The sequence below is a fragment of the Macaca nemestrina genome, chromosome 12 (assembly GCF_043159975.1).
Source record: "Macaca nemestrina isolate mMacNem1 chromosome 12, mMacNem.hap1, whole genome shotgun sequence".
NCBI lineage: Eukaryota > Metazoa > Chordata > Mammalia > Primates > Cercopithecidae > Macaca > Macaca nemestrina.
In genome coordinates this window covers 125,801,801-125,826,886 of record NC_092136.1, presented here as the reverse complement: position 1 = coordinate 125,826,886, position 25,086 = coordinate 125,801,801, and the positions used below count along the sequence as shown (strand labels likewise).

The following is a 25,086-nucleotide window of genomic DNA, read 5'->3' as shown; positions in this document are numbered from 1 at the left end:
AACTAAAATTCCACAACACGCTAACTATAGTTCTAGGGCTTATATATGGTGAGGACAACAGAGCAGAAGTTTACTCCAAGGAATCAGGTAAGTAAACGGTTGTCCTAAGAATGAGATCACCCCAAGGTGAAAGATGTCAGAACCTTTAAAATTGGGGTTAGTAAAATTAAGCTTATTAGTTAGTACCGTGATGCAAGTTAGAGTCTTTTACAATGACTCTCAAAGTAGAGCCAGGGTCCTGGCAAGTAAATGAACAAGCTTTTAATACAGCTCAGTTATGTAAAATACTGTACACTGTAAAAGATCTAGAAAACTAGAGCTTCAAGTCATGTTTTAAAAAAGCCATTAAGCTTAATTGAAAAACCAAGTATAGAGTACAAAACTGCAACAAGAGCCACAGTGATTCCATGGCATCTAGACCCCGAGTCCATGCAGAGCTGCAGCCAGTCAGTGGAGGTATCACATTGGTGTGCTGTGCGGACACAAGCATGTCCAGCCTGGGGAGTGGGTCGGGAGCTGCATTTGGGTCCTGCTGTCACTTTTATTCTTGAACAGGCAGCAGAATATCAAGAACCAGGTGGTATGAAGGATTACGCTGGAACATTCCCCCCTCTTCTACCCCGCCCTTCAACCACTGACTATTGTTACTTTCTGGGAGTTGTGTTGGGTTCTTGTAAGTTTATTTGTTAAACACTGTCCGTGGTAGGGCCTTACAGCTTGGTCTAACGGTGGTGATTTCTCTAGCTCGCTCATGTACTACAGCCTGTGGGGAGAAAGAAAAGAGAACAAAATGAAGTTTCACAAAACAGGTTTATGCATCGGAAGCTGCAGATACTTAAAGTCAATCCTAACCCTTCAGAAGGCAAGACAGGAGATGCTAGGAATCTTGTAATTTATTTAAAATTTTATTTACTTTTTAGAGACAAGGTCTTTCTCTGTCACCCAGGTTCAAGTACAGTGGCACAATCATAGCTCACTGGGCTCAGGCAATCCTCCCACCTCGGCCTCCTGAGTAGCTGGGACTGCAGCGCACACCACCACACCTGGCAGTGTTTTAATTTTTTTTTTTTTTTTTTTTTTTGTAGAAATGACATCTAGCTATGTTGCTCAGGCTGGTCTCAAACTCCTGGGCTCAAGCAATCCTCCCACCTCGGCCTCCTGAATTGCTGGGATTACAGGCCTGAGCCACCACACCCAGCAGTACTTCTTTCAAAATTAACTGATCATTTCACTACATTGTAATAGACTTGACAGGAAAAGATAGAATCGTTAATGGGTAGGAGAGGAAAATCATTCTCTATAGTGTTTTTTTTTAAATTTGGCAATGTGAGGTTCAAAGTAACATTCTCTCTAGTCTTAACCAAGGACCTAGAAAGACTTCCTGCTACAGAGTGATAAACAGTAGAATAGGAAACAGTATACCTCTTATTTCACTGGGTGCTGCAGATGAGCCATTTAGCTGACCTTCTCTCACCATCCCTGCTAAACAGAGGACATCAGCATCAGACATTGGACTGAAAAGCTCAAACTATTAATAGCAAAAAGAAAACTAAAGAGATGAGGATATATGGTATGCTTGAAATGGATGGCATTTAGAAATGAAACAATCATTGAGAAGAGAAGGAGGCAGAGAGGATAAACTGGAGTAGTCTTTAGACTTGCATTACCTAACAGGGAAGCAGTGAGTTTCCACAGTGCACTATGATTGCTTGTAGACAAAACATTTTATATACAGGGAACATGTGTCTGCTGTCCCTAAACAGTCAGAGGACCAAGTTCAGGTAAAAATTCAATCTCACCATGGATGGGCAAATGGCATGTGAGTGAGCAAATTCAAACAGAAGAGTGAAAAGTAGCAGAATACTCCCACAATATAAAATATGGTAGCACTAGCCATATGCAGCTACTTAGTTTCAAATTAAAAATTTATTTCCTCAGTCACGCCACATTTCAACGGTGCAACAGCCACATGTGGCTCCTAACTATGATACTGAACAGTGACGATTATACAGTATTGTTATGACTGCAGAAAATTCTATTGGATAACACTGGCATAGATAATAGTTCGGAAAAAGTAAAAAACTGAACACATGGAAGAAAATAGTCATTAGAAATATGGTCAATTAGAGTATAAACAGGCATGATACTCAAATATACATATTGGTATTACCCTCATAGAAAACAATTTAGCAATATATATCAATTACTGAAATGTTCCTGATCTTTGACCTGATTACACTGAGAACTCATCAAGGAAATTACTGGAAAAACTGAAGGGATACAGATGTTATTTTCACAACATGACTTACAAAAAACTGGCAAAAAAAAAAAAAAAAAGATCAGACATTGCCTAACAGGAATAATTAGGTAAACTGTAACAACCCTACCAGAATATAAAAGTCAATTAAAATAGTGGTTATAAGACAGGGATGTGGGAAAATGTATGATCCACTACTAAATTTTAAAAGGACCGAAACTGTATATTTTGTTTACAACTGTGAAAAAATGCACAGGGAAAACTTCATCAGAGATGTACCAAGGCCAGGTGCCGTGGCTCACACCTGTAATCCCAGAACTTTAGTAGGCTGAGGTGGGAGGACTGATTGAGCTTAGGAGACTGAGAACAGCCTGGGTAACATGGTGAAACCCCATCTGTACAAAAAATACAAAATTTAGCTGGGCATCGTGGTATGTGCCTTTTAGTTTCAGCTACTTGGGAGGCTGAGGTAGGAGGATCACTTGAGCCCTGGGGAGGTCAAAGCTGTGGTAAGCCATGACTGTGCCACTGCACTGCAGCCTGGGTGAAAGAGCAAGACCCTGTATCAAAAAGAAATAATAATATCAAAATAATAAAAATAAAAAGGGTTGGGCATGGTGGCTCACGCCTGTAATCCCAGCACTTTGGGAGGCCAAGGTGGGTGGATCATGAGGTCAGGAGATGGAGACCATCCTGGCCAACATGGTGGAACCCCAGCTCTACTAAAAATACAAAAAATTAGCTGGGCATGATGGCACGCACCTGTAGTTCCAGCTACTCAGGAGGCTGAGGCAGGAGAACCACTTGAACCCAGGAGGCGGAGGTTGCAGTGAGTCGAGATCGCACCACTGCACTCCAGCCTGGCATCAGAGCAAGTCTCCATCTCAAAAAAAAAAAAAAAAAAGTAGCAAAACGATTGCTTGTATGGTAATGGATTATAAGAATTATTTTTCTTTTTCTCATTGCTTGACTTTTCTAAAATATGCATAACTACACACTACAGAATCCTCTGAGGACAATTAATATCCACTATGCAAAAGTGAGTATACAACACGATGCCAGGCACATAGCAAACGCTCAGTGTTAAAAAACAAAACAACAGCAAAAGACCTGTAAACTCTTATTAGTCTATATCTACAGAGACTCGAAACATTATGCAAGGGTGAAAGATAAGGTTGGCTTGTTTCAAAATGAAATGATGTTTTCACCTGAAACTGCTCTACTGCATTTCACGTGACAAACTCAGCTGACCATTCCCATCCAGCACTCTAGCCGTACTGAAAATCCGATTGTTTTGAAAGATACAGAACACCTTAATGACAGGTAACTATGGGGAAAGCTACTCTGGTGGGAAGCCTACACAGCTAATCACAGAATTTGTGCCATTCCACAATAGCAGTTAAGGTTCCTTAGAGCAATCTCAGTGCACTAAGGAACCTGACTGATTCTTTGCTATGTAATGTAACAGTCTAACGACATATTTTTTTTTTTTTTGCTAAGATTTAGTGCAACAGAAACAGTTATCCAGAGGGATTTTGCTGTTTTAAATTTTAGCATCTTTCCTCAGCATACAGATCAAAAGAAATACGTAGAACTTGGATATGTATCTCTTGCTAATGAAAACAGAATATATGCAACAGAAAAGCCTACTCAAAGTCTCAAGTGTGGGCAAACAACAGCAGAAGAGTCTAGAACACTGCAGGACACCAGAAAAACTCATTTCCAACAAAGAATAGTAAATAGTTTTCACAAATGAGACTTGTTCACGTGGTGATGGCTTTTAAAAGTCTGGTTCCATCAAAGCATAGCCATGGAAGAAGCTGTATAATTTTTCATTACAGGAGAATTCTTTCTACTTGAAGCCATCTGATTCAGTTAAGAAATCTGGGGACGATTTGATTTAGGAAAACTGCTTTTTGTTTATTAAATTACCTGTATGTTATTTATTTTAAAAACGGGGTCTTGCTTTATTGCTCAGACTAGTGCAGTGATGCAATCATAGCTCACTGCAGACTCCAACTCCTGGGCTCAAGTGATCCTCCTGCCTCAGCCTCCCAAGCAACTGGATTACAGGTGTGTGCCACCACACCTGGCTAAATTTTTGCAGAGACAGGGTCTCACTATGTTGCTCACACTCATCTTCAACTCCTGGCCTCAAGTGATCCTCCCACCTGGGCCTCCCAAAGTGTTGGGATTACAGGCCAAATTACCTGTACTTTTGCCCTCCTAAGATGCATTCAGGTTGACAATGAAAAAATACGTAAGTTTTCAGGAAATATTTTGTGTACAACAGCAAAGTTTTTTCGGAATTAGATGGATGAGTACAACTAGCCATACTCTGGAGCCTGGCAATGTGAGGTTTTGAAAAAGCATTCTTCGGCCGGGCACGGTGGCTCAAGCCTGTAATCCCAGCACTTTGGGAGGCCGAGACGGGTGGATCACGAGGTCAGGAGATCGAGACCATCCTGGCGAACATGGTGAAACCCCGTCTCTACTAAAAAATACAAAAAAACTAGCCGGGCGAGGTGGCGGCGCCTGTAGTCCCAGCTACTCGGGAGGCTGAGGCAGGAGAATGGCGTGAACCCGGGAGGCGGAGCTTGCAGTGAGCTGAGATCCGGCCACTGCACTCCAGCCCGGGAGACAGAGCGAGACTCCGTCTCAAAAAAACAAAACAAAACAAACGAAAAAGCATTCTTCAGTTTAGCTGATACCAAAAATGTCTGTGTTTTGTGCGGTTACTGGGAATTTGCCTGCAGCCACTAATCAGCTGAATCTTTAATCACCATTTTGCTCTTTATTGTTAAAATGTGGAGGTAAAATATCAAGTGAATGATACCTCTATCCTCTGACTTGAATACCACCATTATCCGTTTCCAAACAGCATTTCTAAAAGTTAGTTTTCTCTTTGTAAAGATAATACATAATCATCATAGAAAATGCCAACACAGAAACCAAAAAATCAACACTTTAAATCCTACTACATAAAGATAGCCACTTAATTTAGAAAACATTCCAGATATATTTCCATACGCACCAAAAAAAAAAAAAAAAAAACCGTACAATTCTATATGAATGTAGGTGACCATGGTGTTTACAACCTGCTTTTTCTTCCTTTACCCATATGTCTCTTTTTTTTTAATGGCAATGAAAACATTTTCCCTTTTATGGCTTCATTGTATTTCATCAGTTAAATAAATACTGGGATATCTGTAGAATCTCTCTACTAATTTTACGTTCCTTCCAATTTTTTGCCACTACATTCAATGGAGATTACATTCCCACATATGCATCTTTGTACATATGTGGTGACTGTGCAATCATCCAATTATATCCTATGAGAAATTTCTTCTAGGACAAATTGTTTTGATGGGATTTCTGGGTCAAAGATTTGAAAATATTTATCACATCCTCTAAATTTATGGTTATAAAGGTTGTATTAACTTTACCTTTCCACAAATACTCCATGAATAAATTTATTTTCCACAGCCTTAGCCAAAACGGAGTGATCTTTCTTCTCTATTTTGTAATCTAAATTCGAACTGCATTTCATTGATAACTAGTGAGGCTGAACATCTATTTTCTTCAATCTTCCTATGTCTATATTGAGCGGCTCGAGCATTCCTTTTTGTCTGTTTTCCCATAATCCAAATGGCACTTTAGTCTAACCTGAAGACTGTGGCCTCCTTTACAATTTGGTCAGTCATTACATTCCTCATCTTGGCAACTATTTTGCCCATCACAAATACACCAATGGCTGAAGAGCTGTTGTTCTCTGATTCCCCTCAGCTTCAAAATGCATCTTACCTGATCTACCCCTTGTGGAGATCTCACATGTCAGTCGCTTGAAATATTCTGGAAGATCGGCATAGTCATTTCCATAGGAGATGACTTTAATCCCCTTGTCCAGCATGTTTTCTCGAAGCTTTTTGAACTCATCTACGTCTCCTCTCCGAACCAGCATGAAATGTTCTAGGTCAGATTTATGCTTGACAGCCTCCAGGAAAAGGGCCTGGAAAGTGGTGTCATCCACAGTCCAGCCACAGCCCAGGAAGAGAAATGACTTGTTTTCGTAAAGTTTCTGAATCTCTCTCTTGAAGGAAAGATACAACATATTGACATTGTGAAGATACACTCAAGGCAGGTATGAACCAAGAAGGTCATGCGACATTGAGCAGACTATGATGACCAATTAACCAAGACTTATATGGGTTGGTATGTCCCATCAAGCAGTGGGATCTCTCGCTTATTGCTGTAACTTGATGATTGGTCTAAAATTTTATCTTTACCTGGCATTCTTCTGTAGGCTGTCTAATAAAGGTTTCATAGAGCCGGTGTCAGTGTACTGGTCCAGTAGTTTATTTATTTTTTACATTTTATATATTTTTTGAGACAGAGTCTCACTGTTACCTAGGCTAGAGTGTAGTGGTGTGATCTCGGCTTACTGCAACCTCCACCTCTCCAGTTCAAGTGATTCTCGTGCCTCAGCCTCCTGAGTATATTACAGGTGTGCACCACCACATCCAGCTAATTTTTGTATGTTTAGTAGAGACGGGGTTTTGCCATGTTGGTCAGGCTGGTCTGGAACTCCTGACCTCGAGTGATCCACCCGCCTTGGCCTCCCAAAGTGCTGGCATTACAGGTGTGAGCCACTGCACCCGGCCACTAGTCTACTTTTTTTATTTTTATTTCATTTCTGAGACACAGTCTTGCTTTGCTACCTAGGCTGGAGTGCAGTGGCATGGTCTTGGCTCACTGCAACCTCCTCTGCCTCCCAGGTTCAAGCGATTCTCCTGCCTCAGACTCCCAAGTAGCTGGGATTACAGGCACCACCACCACACCCAGCTAATTTTTCTATTTTTAGTAGAAACAGGGTTTTACCATGTTGGCCAGGCTGGTCTTGAACTCCTGACCTCAAGTGATCTGCCCGCCTTGGCCTCCCAAAGTGCTGGGATTACAGGCGTACTTTTTAAGATTTCTGTGCCCAGAGGTCATTAGGTAAAGAGGTCTTCATATATCTTAATCCTTCCATTTCTGGACCATATTTGCCTTTTTTTGTCTTACAAACTGAACTGTGAGTCACCGGAGAAGATAATTCCATGATCAGATTTGCTCAAGGAAAGGTGTTTGATACTTAGAACATCAGTATGTGTGTGTGTATATTTATACACACAAAAAAACACAGAAATGACTCTGCCTAAGGGATCACTCACTGTCAGAGATGGATGCAGTTACGGCAGATGTTGGGAAAGAATGGGTAAAAAAAAAAAAAAAGTCCCTTGTGCTTCAGACAATACATTTTCTTGGTCTTTTGCCTTATTGTTTAAAGATGCTATATTCTATGTGACACAGTCCTGAAAATAGCAAACAAGATTCTTAGAGCTGGGGGACAGTGAATACTTCTGGTTTGAACATGTTTATCTGAACAAGTCGAAAATGTGCATCACAGAAGATCAGTAAAGCTTTCCACAAAGAGTAAGTGTGAATGAGTGTGGTTAATTCAATATAAGCCCATTGCCATTTATACAAAGTCTCTTTAGAATGTATTCTCTAGTAGTGGTTGGTTTGTAAGAAGCTGCCTCAATTATTTCTGACATAGAGAGGGCTATTAATAAACCAAATGATGATAAAGGTACCAATGTATCCTTTGTATGTGAAGATGATGCCAATGATGGCATGCCATCTGCTGGCTGTCAATTAAGTACAAACAAGGATCATAGGGTTTGATACCTTAAGAAAAGTTCTACATCTCCTACAACAGCATGCACACTGACAAGTTAAAAAGCACAGGAAGAATGTCTGACTTTCCAGTTTCTTTCTTTTTTTAGAGATAGGGTCCTGCTCTGTCACCCAAGCTGGAGTGCAGCAGCTCTAGATACAGCTCACTACAGCCTTATATTCCTAGTCTCAAGTGATCTTCTTGCCTCAGCCTCCCAAGTAGTTGGGACAGCATGCACCATGATGCCTAGCTAATCTTATTTTTGTAAAGACAGAGTCTCGCTATGTTGCCCAGGCTGGTCTCGAACTCCTGGCCTCAGGCGATCCTCTCCCCTTGGCCTCCCAAAGTGTTGGGATTATAGGCACGGGCCACTGCTCCTAGCCCCTGACCTTCTGTTTTCACTTAATGAAAAGATGTTTCCCTTTAAGACCTATGGCATATTTAGAGAGATTTCCCAGGAAGGAGTTCCTGAGACCAGCAAGATCGGCCCCACTCACCATGACTTCAGTGTTCCTGAGCACATTCTGGTATCCAGCTGGATGAAGGACAATGCCACTAGGGTTGGTGTAGACTCCATGAATATGCAACACGCTCAGCTTCCGCTTCTCCTGAGCCCACTCTAGGACCTGCACGACACACACATAGCCCAACCAGCTTGGCAGGGCTGGGCACCTGTTTAAAGGTCACAACGGGCAAGAGGCTGTTTGGAGGACTAGACTTCCGACATAAACTCTCTAGCTTCATGATCTAGGACATGAGTGCAAAACCTGATGTGGTCTAAGTTTCCACTTCCAGAATGACTGTCAAGAATGATGACAGCAAATTTGGTGATTTCTCTTTGAAAGTAACCAACAAAAATTACAATTTGTTATAATTTGCAGAAACAACAGGGACCCTTTGTACTGGTGACATGCATGAGAGCTATGGACAACTGCTTCAGTGATCGCCCCAAGAAATCAAGCCTCTGCATCCAGGCCGTTGTGTGGCACCTCTTCGCAGTGACTCCAGGCTAACCACATGGCTTGCTTTTAGCCAGTGGGATACTAGCAAACACACACAAGCAGAAGCTTGATAAGTGTTGGCACAAGAAGTCTTACTCCTCTTGTGTTACTTCTGGAATCCAGCTGTCATGTGAAGAAACTGAAGAAGCCTGGGCTAGCCTGTTAGAACATATGTGGCCTGGCCAACTGCTTGCATTGACAGACATGGAATTATGGTCCCCTTATATCACTCAGCCCTGGTGCGGCCATCAGATGTCTGCAGGTATGTCAAGAGGCTGCAAAAATCAGCAGAAGAAATGCCCAGCTGAGTCACTGAGCCCAGTTCAAATTGTTAATGTACTTTATCATGGGCAGACAAGATATTTGTTGTTATAAGCCACAAAGTTTCAGGGCCATTACTTGTACAGCAATAGATAAGTGATAGAAAAATCACTTCAGTCACCTCTGAGGAACCTAAAAGGCTGCCAGCGAAGAATAATCATGTAGACGACAGTGAATGCAATAGCCACCTGATTCCATGGCTCCATTTTCCCAAGGATTGGAGACAGCATACATTTATCCTTATCACCTTTTGGAGAAATAGGCTATGAATCAGGAAAGTAGTCAAGAGGCACAGAGATTTAGAATTTGAATGTTACTAGGCCCCATTCTGACTACCAGTCATTGTCTTTAACCATTAGACTACAACACTGCCCCTAATGTGGGCTGAAAATACAATGCAAATCTTGAGGCCCAAGGATGAAATGAGAAGGAAAACATCAAATGTGATAGATATCCTCAGCTTTTAAAAGGTCCTTATGCTTCCGATATCCATGCACATACTTGGTCATAATCTTTGGAAATTTTATCACAAACAGCATAGAAGCTACTTGAGCTGCTAGTTTTAAAATTTCAATCGTGTTTGTTTATTTTTAGACAGAGTCTCAGTCTGTCACCCAGGCTGGAGTGCAGTGGCACAATCTTGGCTCACTGCAACCTCTGCCTCCTGGGTTCAAGCGATTCTCCTGCCTCAGCCTCCCGAGTAACTGGGATTACAGGCGTGCACCACCATTCCCAGCTAGTTATTGTATTTTTAGTAGAGACAGGGTTTCACCATGTTGGACAGCCTGGTCTCAAATTCCTGACCTCAAGTGATCCATCCACCTCAGCCGCCCAAAGTGCTGGGATTACAGGCGTGAGCCACCGTGCCCAGCCTATTTATTTTTGAGACATGATTTTACGCTGTCACCCAGGCTGGAGTGCAAGAGTGCGATCACAACTCACTGCAGCCTTGACCTCCTCAGCTCAATTGATCCTCCTGCTTCAGCCTCCCAAGCAGCTAGGACCACAGGCAAACCAACATGCCCAGCTAATTTTTAAATTTTTTGTAGAGATGGGGTCTTGCTATGTTGCCCAGGCTCATCTCAAACTAGGCTCAGGTGACCCTCCCACCTCAGCTTCCCAAAGTGCTGGGGTTATAGGCCTGAGCCGCTGTGCCCAGCCTAATCATTTACTAATCAAAAAAATATTTACCAAGCACCTAACTCTGTCATATTTGAGACATGAGGGTTTTATCTGAGCTATGAGGGTAAGAAAGACTAACATGATACCTGTCCAAGTGAAGTTACTATTCCTATGGGGTAAACAGTCAGAAAACAGATAAACGGCCAAGATAAAAACTGTGCTGGGCATGGTGGCTCACGCCTGTAATCCCAGCATTTTGGGAGGCTAAGGTGGGCAGATCACCTGAGGTCAGGAGTTCGAGTGGCCAACAGGGTGAAACCCTGTCTTTACTGAAAATACAAAAATTAGCCAGGCGTGGTGGCAGATGCCTGTAATCCCAGCTATTCGGGAGGTGAGGCAGGAGAATCGCTTGAACCCGGGAGGAGGAGGTTGCAGGGAGTTGAGATCACGCCATTGCACTCTAGCCTGGGCAACAAGAGCAAGATTCCACCTCAAAAAAAAGAAAGAAAAAAGGCCAGGCACATGCCTGTAATCCTAGTACTTTGGGAGGCTGAGATCAGCAGATCACCTGAGGTCGGGAGTTTGAGACCAGCCTGACCAACATGGAGAAACCCCGTCTCTACCAAAAATATAAAATTAGCCGGGAGTGATGGCACATGCCTGTAATCCCAGCTACTCGGGAGGGTGAGGCAGGAGAATCGCTTGAACCTGGGACAACAAGAGCGAAACTATCTCAAAAAACAAAACGAAACAAAACAAAACAAAAAACCAAAAAGCTGCAAGTTATAGTAAGTGCTACAAAGGAAATGGACAAGAGACTGGATCAAAAACTAAGTATCCAATTTAAATAGGATGGTCAGAGAAGGTCTCTCAGGAGGGGATCCCTAGGTTGAGAGTTACAAATGAAGGAGCTGACCATGTGGAATATGAGGGAGTAAGTGGAAGACACTTGGGCCAGAGAGAACTAGTCTTCATGGGGCAACTTTTCTCTAAATTCAGTTCCCTTTAAGTCCTGCCATCAAGGTCAGCAAAACCACAAGAGCGGTATTACAGCTACCACTCTGGCAGAGGCAATACTGTAGTACTGAATGCCAGCGGGCAAATCACTCTTCTATTCAGCTCTACTTAGTTGGGCTCTAAATCGGACATAAAGGCAGATTCCTGAGGAAAACAAAGTGTAGAAAAAAATTACAAAAATCACAGAGTAGGACAAATGAGACTTTAAGAACTCATCTCATTAGCTGACACAGATCAACATCTGTAGTTCAATAATTACGGTAGGTACAGTACAGACTATGCTAAAACAAAGTCTGCTGCGGTTTCCACTAAACATTAACCTCAATTCAGCCATCACTTGGCCTGGAAGTTGTTCTTCCAATCAGTATAAAGTAGTTTTCATACATTTCCAATAACTGCCACAAAAAAAAGTATACGAAAACAGAACCAGCATTATCAGTATTACACCACTCAATATTGTCGAGTGCTAAAGAGATCTTACAGTTCAAATGACTTCCACTAATCTTGCTTTAAAACTGGGTGGAATTGTCAAAAGTCATAGAACTGAACACTTTTTAAGTTGTATGCATTTTACTGTATATTGATTTGATCTTTAAAAAGAAAAGAAAGAAAAACAAAAAATACAACCAGGGAAAATAATTTTCCTTTCTAGCTCTACATGAATACCAATATGCCAAGCAGAAAACAGCTTTTCTGATGAAGATACAATCCACTAGCCTGAAGAAAGGACCAATGCTTTACTTTTTACCTTTTTCTCATCAGTAAGGTCAAGGGATTCAAGCTGTTTCCCCTGATCTGCTGCATACAGTTCCAGGAGATTATCAAAATTTGTAGTTAATACGAGGGCTCCACTTTCCATCAGGTGGAGAACTGACTGAAGTAACTGTTTTCCAGAATCTTCCATCTTTGACTCCAAGTCATCAAATACTTCATATAAACAGTCCTTGAAAAATGTGGATCGAACATTACTGGTACGCTGAGGAGGGATTTGAAAAAAGAAAATTAGTCCAAGGTGCTTTGTTTGGTAGGTCAGTTGTTTTAGTTACAGCAGTAACAAATTTTTGAAGAATATTTTGGATTCAAAACAGAGATAAAATATTATCTCATAAGAACGTAATGAGATGATACATGCCAAGTGCTTAGCACCATGCTTAGCACACAGCAAGTACTACTATACTTATGCAAACAAGCATAACCTTCCTAAAATAGGCATTTTTATAGAATGAAGAAAATAAACATGGCCAAGGGATTTACTGTCGGTATTAAAGGGAAGCTGGGGTAGAAAGCAGAGCAACAACTACCCTCTCATTAGGTGCCAGGTAAGAAGGCAACACTTTCTGTTCATCCTTCCTTATTTAGGGACGCGCCACTGAAACACAGCCCAGTTGTGGTTTGGCATCTCCTTTTCTTTTTTTTTTTTGAGACGGAGTCTCGTTCTGTCGCCCCGGCTGGAGTGCAGCGGCATGATCTCGGCTCACTGCAACCTCTGCCCCCCCGGGTTCAAGCAATTCTCCTGCCTCAGCCTCCCAAGTAGCTGGGATTACAGGCACCTGCCACTGCGCCCAGCTAATTTTTGTATTTTTTTTTTGAGATGGAGTCTCGCTCTGTCGCCCAGGCTAGAGTGCAGTGGCCGGATCTCAGCTCACTGCAAGCTCCGCCTCCTGGGTTTACGCCATTCTCTTGCCTCAGCCTCCCGAGTAGCTGGGACTACAGGCGCCCGCCACCTCGCCCGGCTAGTTTTTTGTTGTTGTTTTTTTTTTTTTAATTTTTTTTTTTTTGAGACGGAGTCTCGCTCTGTCGCCCAGGCTGGAGTGCAGTGGCCGGATCTCAGCTCACTGCAAGCTCCGCCTCCCGGGTTCACGCCATTCTCCTGCCTCAGCCTCCCAAGTAGCTGGGACTACAGGCGCCCGCCACCTCGCCCGGCTAGTTTTTTGTATTTTTTTAGTAGAGACGGGGTTTCACCGTGTTAGCCAGGATGGTCTCGATCTCCCGACCTCGTGATCCGCCCGTCTCGGCCTCCCAAAGTGCTGGGATTACAGGCTTGAGCCACCGCGCCCGGCCTTTTGTATTTTTTTTAGTAGAGACGGGGTTTCACCGTGTTAGCCAGGATGGTCTCGATCTGCTGACCTCATGATCTGCCCACCTCGGCCTCCCAAAGTGCTGGGATTACAGGCTTGAGCCACCGCGCCCGGCCAATTTTTGTATTTTTAGTAGAGACGCGGTTAGATAGTAGAGACCAACCTCACCATCTTGGCCAGGTTGGTCTTGAACTCCTGACCTCGTGATCCACCCACCTCAGCCTCCCAGAGTGCTGGGATTACAGGTGTGAGCCACCGCGCCCAGCCTCAGCATCTTCTTTTCTAATCCTAGGTGTTTGTACAGCTGTTTATGAATTTAGGAAAAACCGCTTAACTTCTACATGCCATAATTCAGCAGTTCATAGGTTTATTCTGAAGAATATCCAGTATACAAAAGGTTAACATAAACAATACATTTTTTTTTTAATGAAAAGTTTGCATTTTGCAACTGTTAAAAACATCAAACACCAATCAATTCTAAACAGAATCTCCATGTCTTGTTTTGCAGATGTGAGATCTGGCTATGTTGCCCAGGCGGATCTTGAATTCCTGGGGTCTCAAGTGGTCCTCCTACCTCAGCCTCCCAAAGTGTTGGGATTATGGGTATGAGCCACTTTTCCAGACCTCCTATTTCTTAACATATGGTTTACTTAAATAACTGCTTTTCAGATTCATTTTGAACACATGTAAATATCCCTGAGTACTAATGAGGAACTATAACACCAACTTCAGGTGGGAAGCTGGCTTTACAACTAAAAACAAAGTGGCCCTTGGGACGGAGGGAATTCGAAACGGGAAAGTAACTATGTAATGTGATGTAATAAATATCTGATCTCTATCTAGCCTGTCTGTGAAATGCCATTTACTAGGGTTTGAACTGGTCCCCTAAAGTTCATGTGTTGGAAACTTAACCCCAGTGGAACTGTGTTGGGAGGCGAGGCCTAGTAAGAGATGATTAGGTCACGAGGGCCGTGCCTCCATGAATTGATTGATGTCATTATTGCAGCAGTGGATTTGTTATCCTAGGTGTGTCAGTTATAAGTGTGTCTGGGCCAGGCGTGGTGGCTCACGCCTGTAATCCCAGCACTCTGGGAGTCCAAGGCAGGCGGATCACGAGGTCAAGAGATCGAGACCATCCTGGCCAACATGGTAAAACCCCGTCTCCAGTAAAAACACAAAAATTAGCTGGCCGTGATGGTGCGTGCCTGTAGTCCCAGCTACTTGGGAGGCTGAGGCAGGAGAATTACTTGAATGTGAGAGGCAGAGGTTGCAGTGAGCCGAGATCGCGCCATTGTGCTCCAGCCTGAGTGACAAGAGCAAAACTCCGTCTCAAAAAAAAAAAAAAAAAGAGTCAACTACTATGGAAGGCCAGATACTTTTTTAGATTTGTTATAAAAAATATGGCGCTCTTTTCATGTCTACCCAAATCACAAATCCATTTGCCCTATGATCTAGCAGTCACATGTATCCTACAAATACAATTTCAAACAAATGAAATGACACATACGAGGTTATCACTGCATCTTTTTTTTTTTTTTTTTTTTTGAGATGGAGTCTCGCTCTGTCGCCCAGCCTGGAGGGCAATGGCGCAATTTCGTCTCACGGCAACCTCTGCCCCTCCGGTTCAAGTGATTCTCCTGCTTCATCCTCCCGAGTAACTTGGACTACAGGTGCATGCCACTACGCCTAGCTAATTTTTTGTATTTTTAGTAGAGATGGGGTTTCACTGTGTTAGCCAGGATGGTCTTGATCTCCTGATCTCGTGATCCACCCGCCTCAGCCTCCCAAAGTGCTGGCATTACAGGCGTAAGCCACCGTGCCTGGCCGACTGCATCATTATTTGTAACAGCAGAAGACTGGAAACAAGCCATGTATCCATATATAAGAGACTAGTATGGCCAAGTACCCACATACAGGAGAATGAGATAGAAAGATCCTTAAGTTATACTGTGAAGTAAAACAAACTGCAGAATAGTATGTCTAGAATGCCATCTTTTGAGCTAGGGGATGGAGGTTGTAAGATAAGAATAAATATAGTCCTCCTTGCTTGTATTTCCAAAAAGAAACACTGGAAGGGTATACAGAAAGACTTGTAAGAGTAGTGACCTATGAAAGGTGGGTTTTGGGAGAAGAGAAAGATAAAGACCTGCATGGGATGTCTCAATATATGACACTTTTAAAATAGTGTTTTGACTTCTGCAATGTGTATAAACAATACCTATTCAAAAAAAATATTAAATTTAAAATTAAGAATACAGTCACTTCCTTGGTTTTATTAAGAACCCTGTGTTTTATAACTTTTGTACTTTGACTCACAGACACACATTATCAATACATTATATATATATACATACACACACACATATATATTTATTTATTATTATTTTTTTTGAGATGGGGTCTCTCTCTGTTGCCCAGGCTGGAGTGCAGTGGCACAGTCTTGGCTCACTGCAACCTCCACCTCCTGGGTTCAAGCAATTCCCCTGCCTCAGCTTCCCGATTAGCTGGGACTACAGGTGCCTGCCACCATGCCCGGCTAACTTTTTGTGTTTTTAGTAGAGACGGGTTTCACCATGTTGGCTAGGCTGGTCTTGAACTTCTGACCTTGTGATCCACCCGCCTTGGCCTCCCAAAGTGCTGGGATTACAGGCGTGAGCCACTGCACCTGGCAAATACATACTATATTTTAACACCAGTTTTATTATTATACACACAGATAAAAAGGCCTGGGTATACAATCACGTAATCATGGGTGTGGAACATATTTTCTTGCTTCTAAGAAAATGAATACAAAAGGTTAAAACCTGGGGGAAAAAAAAATCCAAGTCGCTCATTTTAGTTAAATATCTTTTAGTCCTATTTAAGTTATTAAATCCTACATATCAACATAGGAAGGAAACATGATTTTGTAACTGCACTGATTTCCTCAGATGCAAAACAGAAGTTTGTCTCTTTTGAGACAAGGTCTGGCTCTGTCACCGAGCTGGAGTACAGTGGCATGAACATGGCTCACTGCAGCCTCGACCTGCTGGGCTCAAGCAATCTTCTTGCCCTCAGTCTCTCAAGTGGCTAGGACTACAGGCGCACACCACCATGCCTACTACTTTTTAAATTTTTTTGTACAGATGGGGTCTCACTGTTTCCCAAGCTGTTCTCAAACTTCTGGCCTCAAGTGATCGTCTTGCCTCAGCCTCCTGTGTAGGTGGGGCCACAGGCGTGCACCACCACACTAGGCTAATTTTAAAATTTTTGTAGGGGTAGGGGGTCCTGCTTTGTTGCATAGCTGGAAAGTTTTTTCTCTTAAAGCAGATGACCCTAGAACTAAACTTCCCACCAGTGGCCTTTATAAGCAAAGACAAAGGAATGAAAACATAAACAGAGAGGCTCAGTAGTCAAAAGGAAATGCCAAACTCCCACACAACTTCTAAGGACCTTTTCCCATTCATCTGAAACAGTGACCTTCATTTCCTTCTACCCTGAAACTTGGTAAAAACAAGAAACAAAAAATTGGCGTGGTAGCTCAAGCCTATAATCTCAGTTTTTGGGAAGCTGAAACAGAAAGATCGCTTGAGCCCAGAAGTTCAACACCAGTCTGGGCAACACAGGGAGACTCCATGTCTATTTAAAAAAAAGAAAAAAAAACAAAAAACAAAACAAAAAAAACAAACCCTGTTTTCTCCCACAGGGTTATTAACATTTCTAGTGCATCAACTATGTGTGAGACATTTTATATACATTATCTCACCTATTATTCACAAAGCGACACAAGGAAGTAACATCACGGTTTCACAGGTGCAAAAACAGATGTTGACAAGGGATTTGTGCAGGGTTCCAGTGCATGTAAGTGACAGAGTCTGATTGTAAAACCCAAGCTCTTTGCAGTGAATCTGTAACGTCACTTCCCTGGTATACGTTAAACTGGCTCAGTAGATGGGCCTGTTAACCCTGCCATAGTACTGCTGAGTTGATACTGTTAGATTTGATTCTTTTCTAATATGGACATTTCCAAACACACACAAAAGTTAGAAGAGTACATACAAAACAAAACATAACTGCAATACTTCTATCTCACCTAAAAAATATTACTTCCTTAATATTAGTGTTCAAATTTCCCCTAAATATATCAATTTTATTATTAAGTTGTAATAGCTCTTTATATATTCTGGATACTAGATTTTTGTCAAATATGATCTACAAATATTTTCCTCCATTCTGTAGGTTCTCTTTTCATTTTTTTTTCTTTTTTAGAGACGGGGGTATCACTGTGTTGCCCAGGCTGAGGTACAATGACATGATTATAGCTGACTGCAGCCTCGAACTCCTGGGATCAAATGATCCTCCTACCTTAGCCTCCCAAGTAGTTGGGATTACAGGAGCAAGCCACTGTGCCTGGCTCTCTTTTCACTTTCTTGATGACAACCATTACAGCACTTATGTTTCAAATTCTCATCACGTCCAATTTATCTACCTTTCTTCTGTTGCTTGTGCTTTCAGTGTCTGATCTAAGAATCCTTTGCCATGCTGCCTTAATTACATGGCTTTGTAGTAAGCTTTGAAATAAAAAAAATTTGAGTCTCCCTACTTTGTTATTTTTCAAGACTGTCTTGGCTACTCTAGGTCCCTTATAATTCCATATGAAGTTTTAATTTTTTTTTTTTTTTTTTTTTTTTTTTAGAGACAGGGTCTTACTATGTTGCCCAGGCTAGAGTGCAGTGGCTATTCAAAGACACAATCCCGCTACTGATCAGCATAGGAGTTTGACCTGCTCCATTTCCAATCTGTGTTGGTTCACCCCACCTTAGGCAACCCAGTGGTCCCCTGCTCCTGGGAGCCCGGAACTCCTGGGCTCAAGCCCTCCAGCAGTCCTCCTGCCTCAGCCTCCCAAGTAGCTGGGACTACAGGTGCAGGCTATGGTGCCTGGCTCTATATGAATTTTAAATCAGTTTGTCAATTTCTACAAAATCAGCAGCTGGGATCCTAATAGGGATTGTGCTTAATCTGTAGACCAATTTGCAGAGTATTCCATCTTAATAATATTAAGTCTTCTGATTCATGAACATGGCATGTCTTTCCATTTATTTACATCTTCTTTCATTTCTTTCAATGTTTCGTAGTTTTCAAAGCGTAAGTTCTGCATTTATTTATTGAGATGGAGTTTCGCTCTTGCTGCCCAGGCTGGAGTGCAGGGGTGAGATCTTGGTTCACTGCAACCTCTGTCTCCCAGGTTCAAGTGATTCTCCTGCCTCTGCCTCTCGAGTAGCTGGGATTATCGGTGCCCGCCACCACGCTCAGCTAATTTTTGTATTTTTAGTAGAGACGGGGTTTCACCATGTTGGCCAGGCTGGTCTCAAACTCCTGACTTCAGGTGATCTACCCACCTTGGCCTCCCAAAGTCTGTGACGACGCCGGCCTTCTGCACTTCTTTTGTTAAATTGATTCCTAGTTATTTTATTGTTTTTGATGCTAAGTGGAAGAATTTTTAATATTTCATTTTAGTATTGTTCACTGCAAGTGTATAAAAATACTATTTTTTAATATATTGATCCTGGATTCTCCAACCTTGCTGAACTTGTTAGTTCTAATAGAGGATAACCTAGGATTCTCTATGGACAAGATCATGTCATCTGCAAACAGAGGCAGTTTACTTCTTCCTTCCCGATATAATAAATAAAAGATTTATTTATTTATTTTATTTTTTATTTTTTTTTTTGAGACAGAATTTCGCTCTGTCACCCAGGCTGGGGTGCAGTGGCCGGATCTCAGCTCACTGCAAGCTCCGCCTCCCGGGTTTAGGCCATTCTCCTGCCTCAGACTCCCGAGCAGCTGGGACTACAGGCGCCCGCCACCTCGCCCGGCTAGTTTTTTGTATTTTTAATAGAGACGGGGTTTCACCGTGTTAGCCAGGATGGTCTCGATCTCCTGACCCCGTGATCCGCCCGTCTCGGCCTCCCAAAGTGCTGGGATTACAGGCTTGAGCCACCGTGCCCGGCCATAAAAGATTTATTTAATTTAAAAGTTTATTTTTAAACTTTTAAATAAAAATTTATTTAAATTAAAATAAATTTAATTTGTTTTTCTTGCTTAATTGCCCGGTCTAGAGCATCCAGCACTATGTTGGGCAGGAGTGGAGCGGGAACACAGCCTTGTCTTGTTGCTGATCTTAGTGGGAAAATCCAGTCTTTCACCATTAAATATGCTATCTGTGAGTTTTTCATCTATGCTCTTTACCATGTTGAGGTAGTTTCCTTCTATTGTTTGCTATTATTCCTTCATTTGTAGAGTGTTTTTTTTTTTTTTTTTTTTTTGAGACGGAGTCTCGCTCTGTCGCCGGGGCTGGAGTGCAGTGGCCGGATCTCAGCTCACTGCAAGCTCCGCCTCCCGGGTTTAGGCCATTCTCCTGCCTCAGCCTCCTGTGTAGCTGGGACTACAGGCGCCCGCCACCTCGCCCGGCTAGTTTTTTGTATTTTTTTAGTAGAGACGGGGTTTCACCGTGTTCGCCAGGATGATCTCGATCTCCTGACCTCGTGATCCGCCCGTCTCGGCCTCCCAAAGTGCTGGGATTACAGGCTTGAGCCACCGCGCCCGGCCGAGTGTTTTTTTTTTTTAATCATGAAAGAGTGTTACATTTTGCTAACATGTTTTTCCTGCACCTACTGAGAAAACCATGTGGTTTTCTCTTTTATTCTATTGACATGATATATTATATTGATGTGCAGTTGTTTTTTTTTTTTTTTTTTTTTGCGACGGAGTCTTGCTCTGTCGTCCAGGCTGGAGTGCAGTGGTGTGATCTTGGCTCACTGCAGCCCCTGCCTCCCGGGTTCCAGCAATTCTCCTGCTTCAGCCTCCTGGATAGCTGGGATTACAGCCATGCACCACCATGCCCAGCTAATTTTTGTATTTTTAGTAGAGACAGGGTTTTGCCATGTTGGTCAGGCTGCTCCTGAACTCCTAACCTCAAGTGATCCGCCCACCTCGGCCTCCCAAAGTGCTAGGATTACAGGTGTGAGCCACCGCGCCTGGCCTGATATGCAGATGTTAAACCAACTTTTCATTCCCCAGAAGACTCTGACTTCCTCATGGGTACTGCATTCAGTCTGGTTGTAGTTTGTTTTTTGTTGAGGATTTTTGTGTCCATGTTCCTAAGAGATCCTGGTTGGTAGTTTTCTTTTTTTTTATTTTTAGAGGCAGACAGGGTCTTGCTCTGTCGCCAAGACTGGAGTACAGTAGCACGATTATAGCTCAGTGGAGTCTTGAATTCCAGGGCTCAAGTGATGCTTATGCCTCATCCTTCCGAAGTGTTGGGCTTACAGTCGTGAACCACTGCGTTTGGTCATTTTCATTTCTTCTGATGTCTTTTGTTTGGTTTTGTTATCAGGATAATACTGGCCTCATACAATGAGTTGGAAGTACTCCCTCCTACTCTATTTTTTAGAGTAGTTTGGGAAGAATTTCCTCTAGCCCTGTCAAGCAATAATCTACTTTCTGTTCTACGGATTTACCTGTTCTGGACCTTTTATATGAATGGAATCATACAATATATGTCCTTTTGTGTCTGGCTTCTTTTACTTAATGTTTTCAAGGTTCATCCATGTTGTTGTATGGACCAGTACTTCATTCCTTTTTATGGCCAATTAACACTGCATGGAAGGACGTTTTGTTTATCCATTCATGAGCTAGACATTTGAGTTGTTTCCACTATTTTGGCTGCTATGAATAATGTTGCTATGAACATGAGTGTACAGTTGTTGCATGAATATACTTTCCATTCGCTTGGGTATACACTTACGAGTGCAACTGCTGGGTCACAGAATCACTGTTGAACTTTTTGAGGAACTGTCAATCTGTTTTCCAAAGCAACTGCATCACATTACATTCCCACAAGGGTTCCAATTTCTCCACATCCTTAATAACACTCATTATTGTCTTCTTGATTCTAGTCATCCTAGCGGGTGTGAAATGGCACCTTTTTGTGGTTTTGATTTGTATTTTCCTAATGACTAATGATGCTGAACATCTTTCCGTGTACGCTTATTGGCCATTTGTGTGTCTTCTTTGCAGAAATGTCTAACAACTACATTGTTATTTTAAAATTGAATTATTAGCCTTTATTAAGTTACAATAGTTCTTTATAGATTCTGGCTATTACAGATATGTGATTTGCTAACATTTTCTCATTCTGGGAGTTGTCTTTTCACTTTTTTTTTTTCCTTTTGGTAGAGACAGGGTCTCACTATGTTGTCCAGGCTGGTCTTGAACTCATGGCCTCAAGCAGTTCTCCTGCTCTGGCCTTATAGGTATAAGTTCTGGGATTATAGGCATAAGCCACCATCCCCAGCTCACTTTCTTGACAGTGTCCTTCCAGCCTAACAGTTTTTAAACTTTGGGGAAGTCCAGTTTATCTATATATTTTTTTCACTTTGGTTTTTGCGTTTTTGGTGTCATGTCTGAAAAACCACCCAGATTCAGTCATGAAATTTTAAATCTGTATTTTCTTCTAAGAGTTTTACAGTTTTAGACATCATATTTAGGTCTTTGATCCATTTTTAATTTTTGTAAACGGTATGAGGTGGAGATTCCATGAACTCTTTAAAACCCCATTAATTCCTTTTTTTTTTTAATTTGAGAATGGAGTCTTCCTCTATCGCCCAGGCTGGAGTGCAGTGGCGTGATCTCAAATCAGTGCAACCTCTACCTCCTGGGTTCAAGCCATTCTCCTGCCTCAGCCTCCTGAGCAGCTGGGATTACAGGCGCCTGCCACCACACCATGCCTGGCTCTAGAAGCCTGATTTTTAAGAAGTTTTTAAAACAGGCTGGGCGCAGTGGCTCACGCCTATAATCCCAGCACTTTGTGAGGCTGAGGCAGGCAGATCACTTGAGGTCAGGGGTTCCTGACCAGCCTGACCAACATGGCAAAACCCTGTCTCTACTAAAAATACAAAAATTAGCTGGGCGTGGTGGCACATGCCTGTAATCCCAGCTACTCAGGAGGCTGAGACAGGAGAATCGCTTGAACCCAGAAGGCAGATGCTGCAGTGAGCTGAGATCGAACCACTGAACTTCAGCCTGGGTGACAGAGGTAGACTCTGTAAAAAAAAAAAAAATTCAGACAAAGCAAGACAGGGAGTCCTTTTATCCAACTCAGTTTGGTAAAATAAGGTGCAATTCCTTATAAATATTTTGAGTTATTACCTCTAAAAAGAACATTAAAAACTGGTTTTGTTTCATCTATAAAATGACAAAATTATCTCCGATCTTTGTGGGATTCCATACAAGGCATGGATGCCACAGAACACAGCTTTTATAGTAGTGATGCAGAAAAAAATAAATTCAAAACACAGCGGTGATTTGTACATATAAAGTCCTCAACATCATTTCTCTCTCAGAGACACACAGTGAAATGGGGTTAAGATAATTACCCTGAATAGGGTCCATAAATAGACACTGTGCAGAAGAGCCCAATGTTATGGAAACCTACAAGCTGTAAATGAATATCCCTGCTACACTTGGCATGCTAGTTGTGACAGCCAAATCATGCTAGTTACGATAGTCAAATTTTAGGAAATTCCAAACACTGTGGCACATAAGAAGGTACTCACAGGAGAGAGCTTCTGGATGAGGTCATGGGCAACATGGACAAGGTTCTTGTCTTCATGGAGACATTTCTGAAACTTTTTGCTCTCCTCATCTTCTAACAGATCAAAATCAATGGCAGCATCCAGTAAAGCCTGAATTAACCCCTTCCAGGATTTGAGGGCTGGAACTTGAGGCGCAACTGCAGCACTAATGCCTGTTCCAATCACTAGCACAAGTTCTCGAGGCTTCTTAGTTTTTAAGCTTGGAAGCAGCTTCCTATAAAAGCAAAACAAATGAGAGGACTGGAACATCCCATAGATATGAGGCACAGAGACTGTCTGACTAAGGTTATAGTTTTTAGCTAACTTTTATAGTTGCAAAGAAGATCAATATCAGTTTTTGACACTTTTCCAAAGCAGTTTAAAGAAAACAACCAGAATATTATGTCAGTGCTTGCTGAAAAACAAGTCATAAACCTATTTCAGGAATCCCAAAACCAATCTTAAAATCAGTTTTCTCCTTCTTAGTCCTCTCAACCTAAGAAATTCCACTAATATTAGGAAAAGATCCAAATAGATTACAGCTCAGCTGAGTTCTGCCAACTAAATTATATTTTAAACCAATATTAAATTTCAAAAGAAGACATTTGATTTGTACTCTAGAAAAAGAGAAAAGAACCCCAGGACAAATTAAGTTCCTATTATTGAGAAATGTAAAACACAAGGGGAAAGAAAGGCAATAAAAAATTTAACTCGGAATTTTGTAAACATTAACCTCGGGCAAAAAAAAAAAAAAAAAAAAAAGTGGCCAATAAAATTCTAAAAACACAGGAGCCCTATATATCTAAATAAAGACTTAGCTATTCAAGGGACATGACAAAAGGTGAAAAACATTCCTTTCTTACCATGATAAGCAGAGACAGACTTCTCTGTTCTGAGGCCCATATGTGAGATAGCATGGGTGCTAGTTTTTGTTTTTGTTCCCCTCTCTTTCATTCTGGAGACTATCCCCGCTTGAAATATGTTCCTTCACTTTAATTTTTGCTGATGGTATGTTCCCTTCCCCCGAAAACGGATTCTCCCCAACCTTTCTGTCTAAATAATAAAATGGAGAGGATCAGCTTTTGGCATAACCCAAGAAAGGAATAGCACTTTCAAGCCTTGGGAAGCTTCGTTTTGGGGACACAGCCTCTAAAACTGCTTTCCCTATCCTGAGCTTCTGCATTTAGTCACTCAACAAACACGAAAAACCGAGGCCAGGGGCAGTGGCTCACACCTATAATCCCAGCACTTTGGGGGGCTGAGGTGGGTGGATTACTTGAGGTCAGGAGTTCAAGACCAGCCTGGCCAACATGGTGAAACTCCGTGTCTACTAAAAATACAAAAATTAGCTGGGTCTGGTGGCGCACACCTGTAGTCCCAGCTACTCGGGAGGCTGAGGCAGGAAAGAAAAACCTGTATGTACCAGGCAGTACAGGAGTCACTAGTGATGTATCCAGGAACAAAATGGAGTCCCTGATCTTGAAAGGTTAGTCTACTAGAAAAGACATTAATAACAGATGTTAGAAGCAAATGATGAAAAATGAGTTTCAGTTCAGAGCAATCAAGATAGTGAAGCATACACAAATCCACATACACAAATATACATGCACATAGAAAATTTCTAGGATTCACAAGATCTATAAACAGTGGTTAAATGAGGATGGGGAGAATAAGGACTTTTTACTTTTCATTTTATACTGTTGTACTGTATGATTTTTTAAATATATAACATATAGATTCAAACTATAATTCTTCCTAATTAAGACTTTCAATTCAGCTAAGTGTAGTGGTTCACGCCTGTAATCTCAGCACTTTAGGAGGCTGAGCTTGAGCCCAGGAGTTCGAGATCAGCCTAGGCAACTTAGTGAGAACCCATCTCTACCAAAAAAAAAAAAAAAGAAAAGAAAAAGAAAATTAGGCATGTCCCAGCTAAGTGGGAGGCTAAGTTCACAGGGGGATC

The 25,086-nt window shown here is 42.0% G+C and overlaps 1 protein-coding gene across 7 annotated transcripts in view; it reads right to left on the bottom strand.

Annotated features, from left to right (window-relative positions):
- Positions 1–236: 236 nt before the first annotated feature.
- The window catches only part of LOC105476243 (family with sequence similarity 118 member B), a 51,200-nt gene continuing 26,350 nt past the window's right edge, over positions 237–25,086 (bottom strand). For 5 of the 7 annotated variants that reach the window (XM_011731977.2, XM_011731978.3, XM_011731980.3 and 2 more), the window contains 6 exons: positions 23,109–23,361; positions 12,183–12,410; positions 8,471–8,599; positions 6,062–6,347; positions 1,423–1,482; positions 237–763 (listed from right to left, as the gene is read on the bottom strand). In XM_011731977.2, the coding sequence (XP_011730279.1) occupies positions 750–763; positions 1,423–1,482; positions 6,062–6,347; positions 8,471–8,599; positions 12,183–12,410; positions 23,109–23,361 (970 nt within the window). In that variant the 3' untranslated portion in view covers positions 237–749. The remainder of the gene's footprint in view (positions 764–1,422; positions 1,483–6,061; positions 6,348–8,470; positions 8,600–12,182; positions 12,411–23,108; positions 23,362–25,086) is intronic. The other 2 variants (XM_011731981.2, XM_011731976.3) reach the window with 1 other exon arrangement.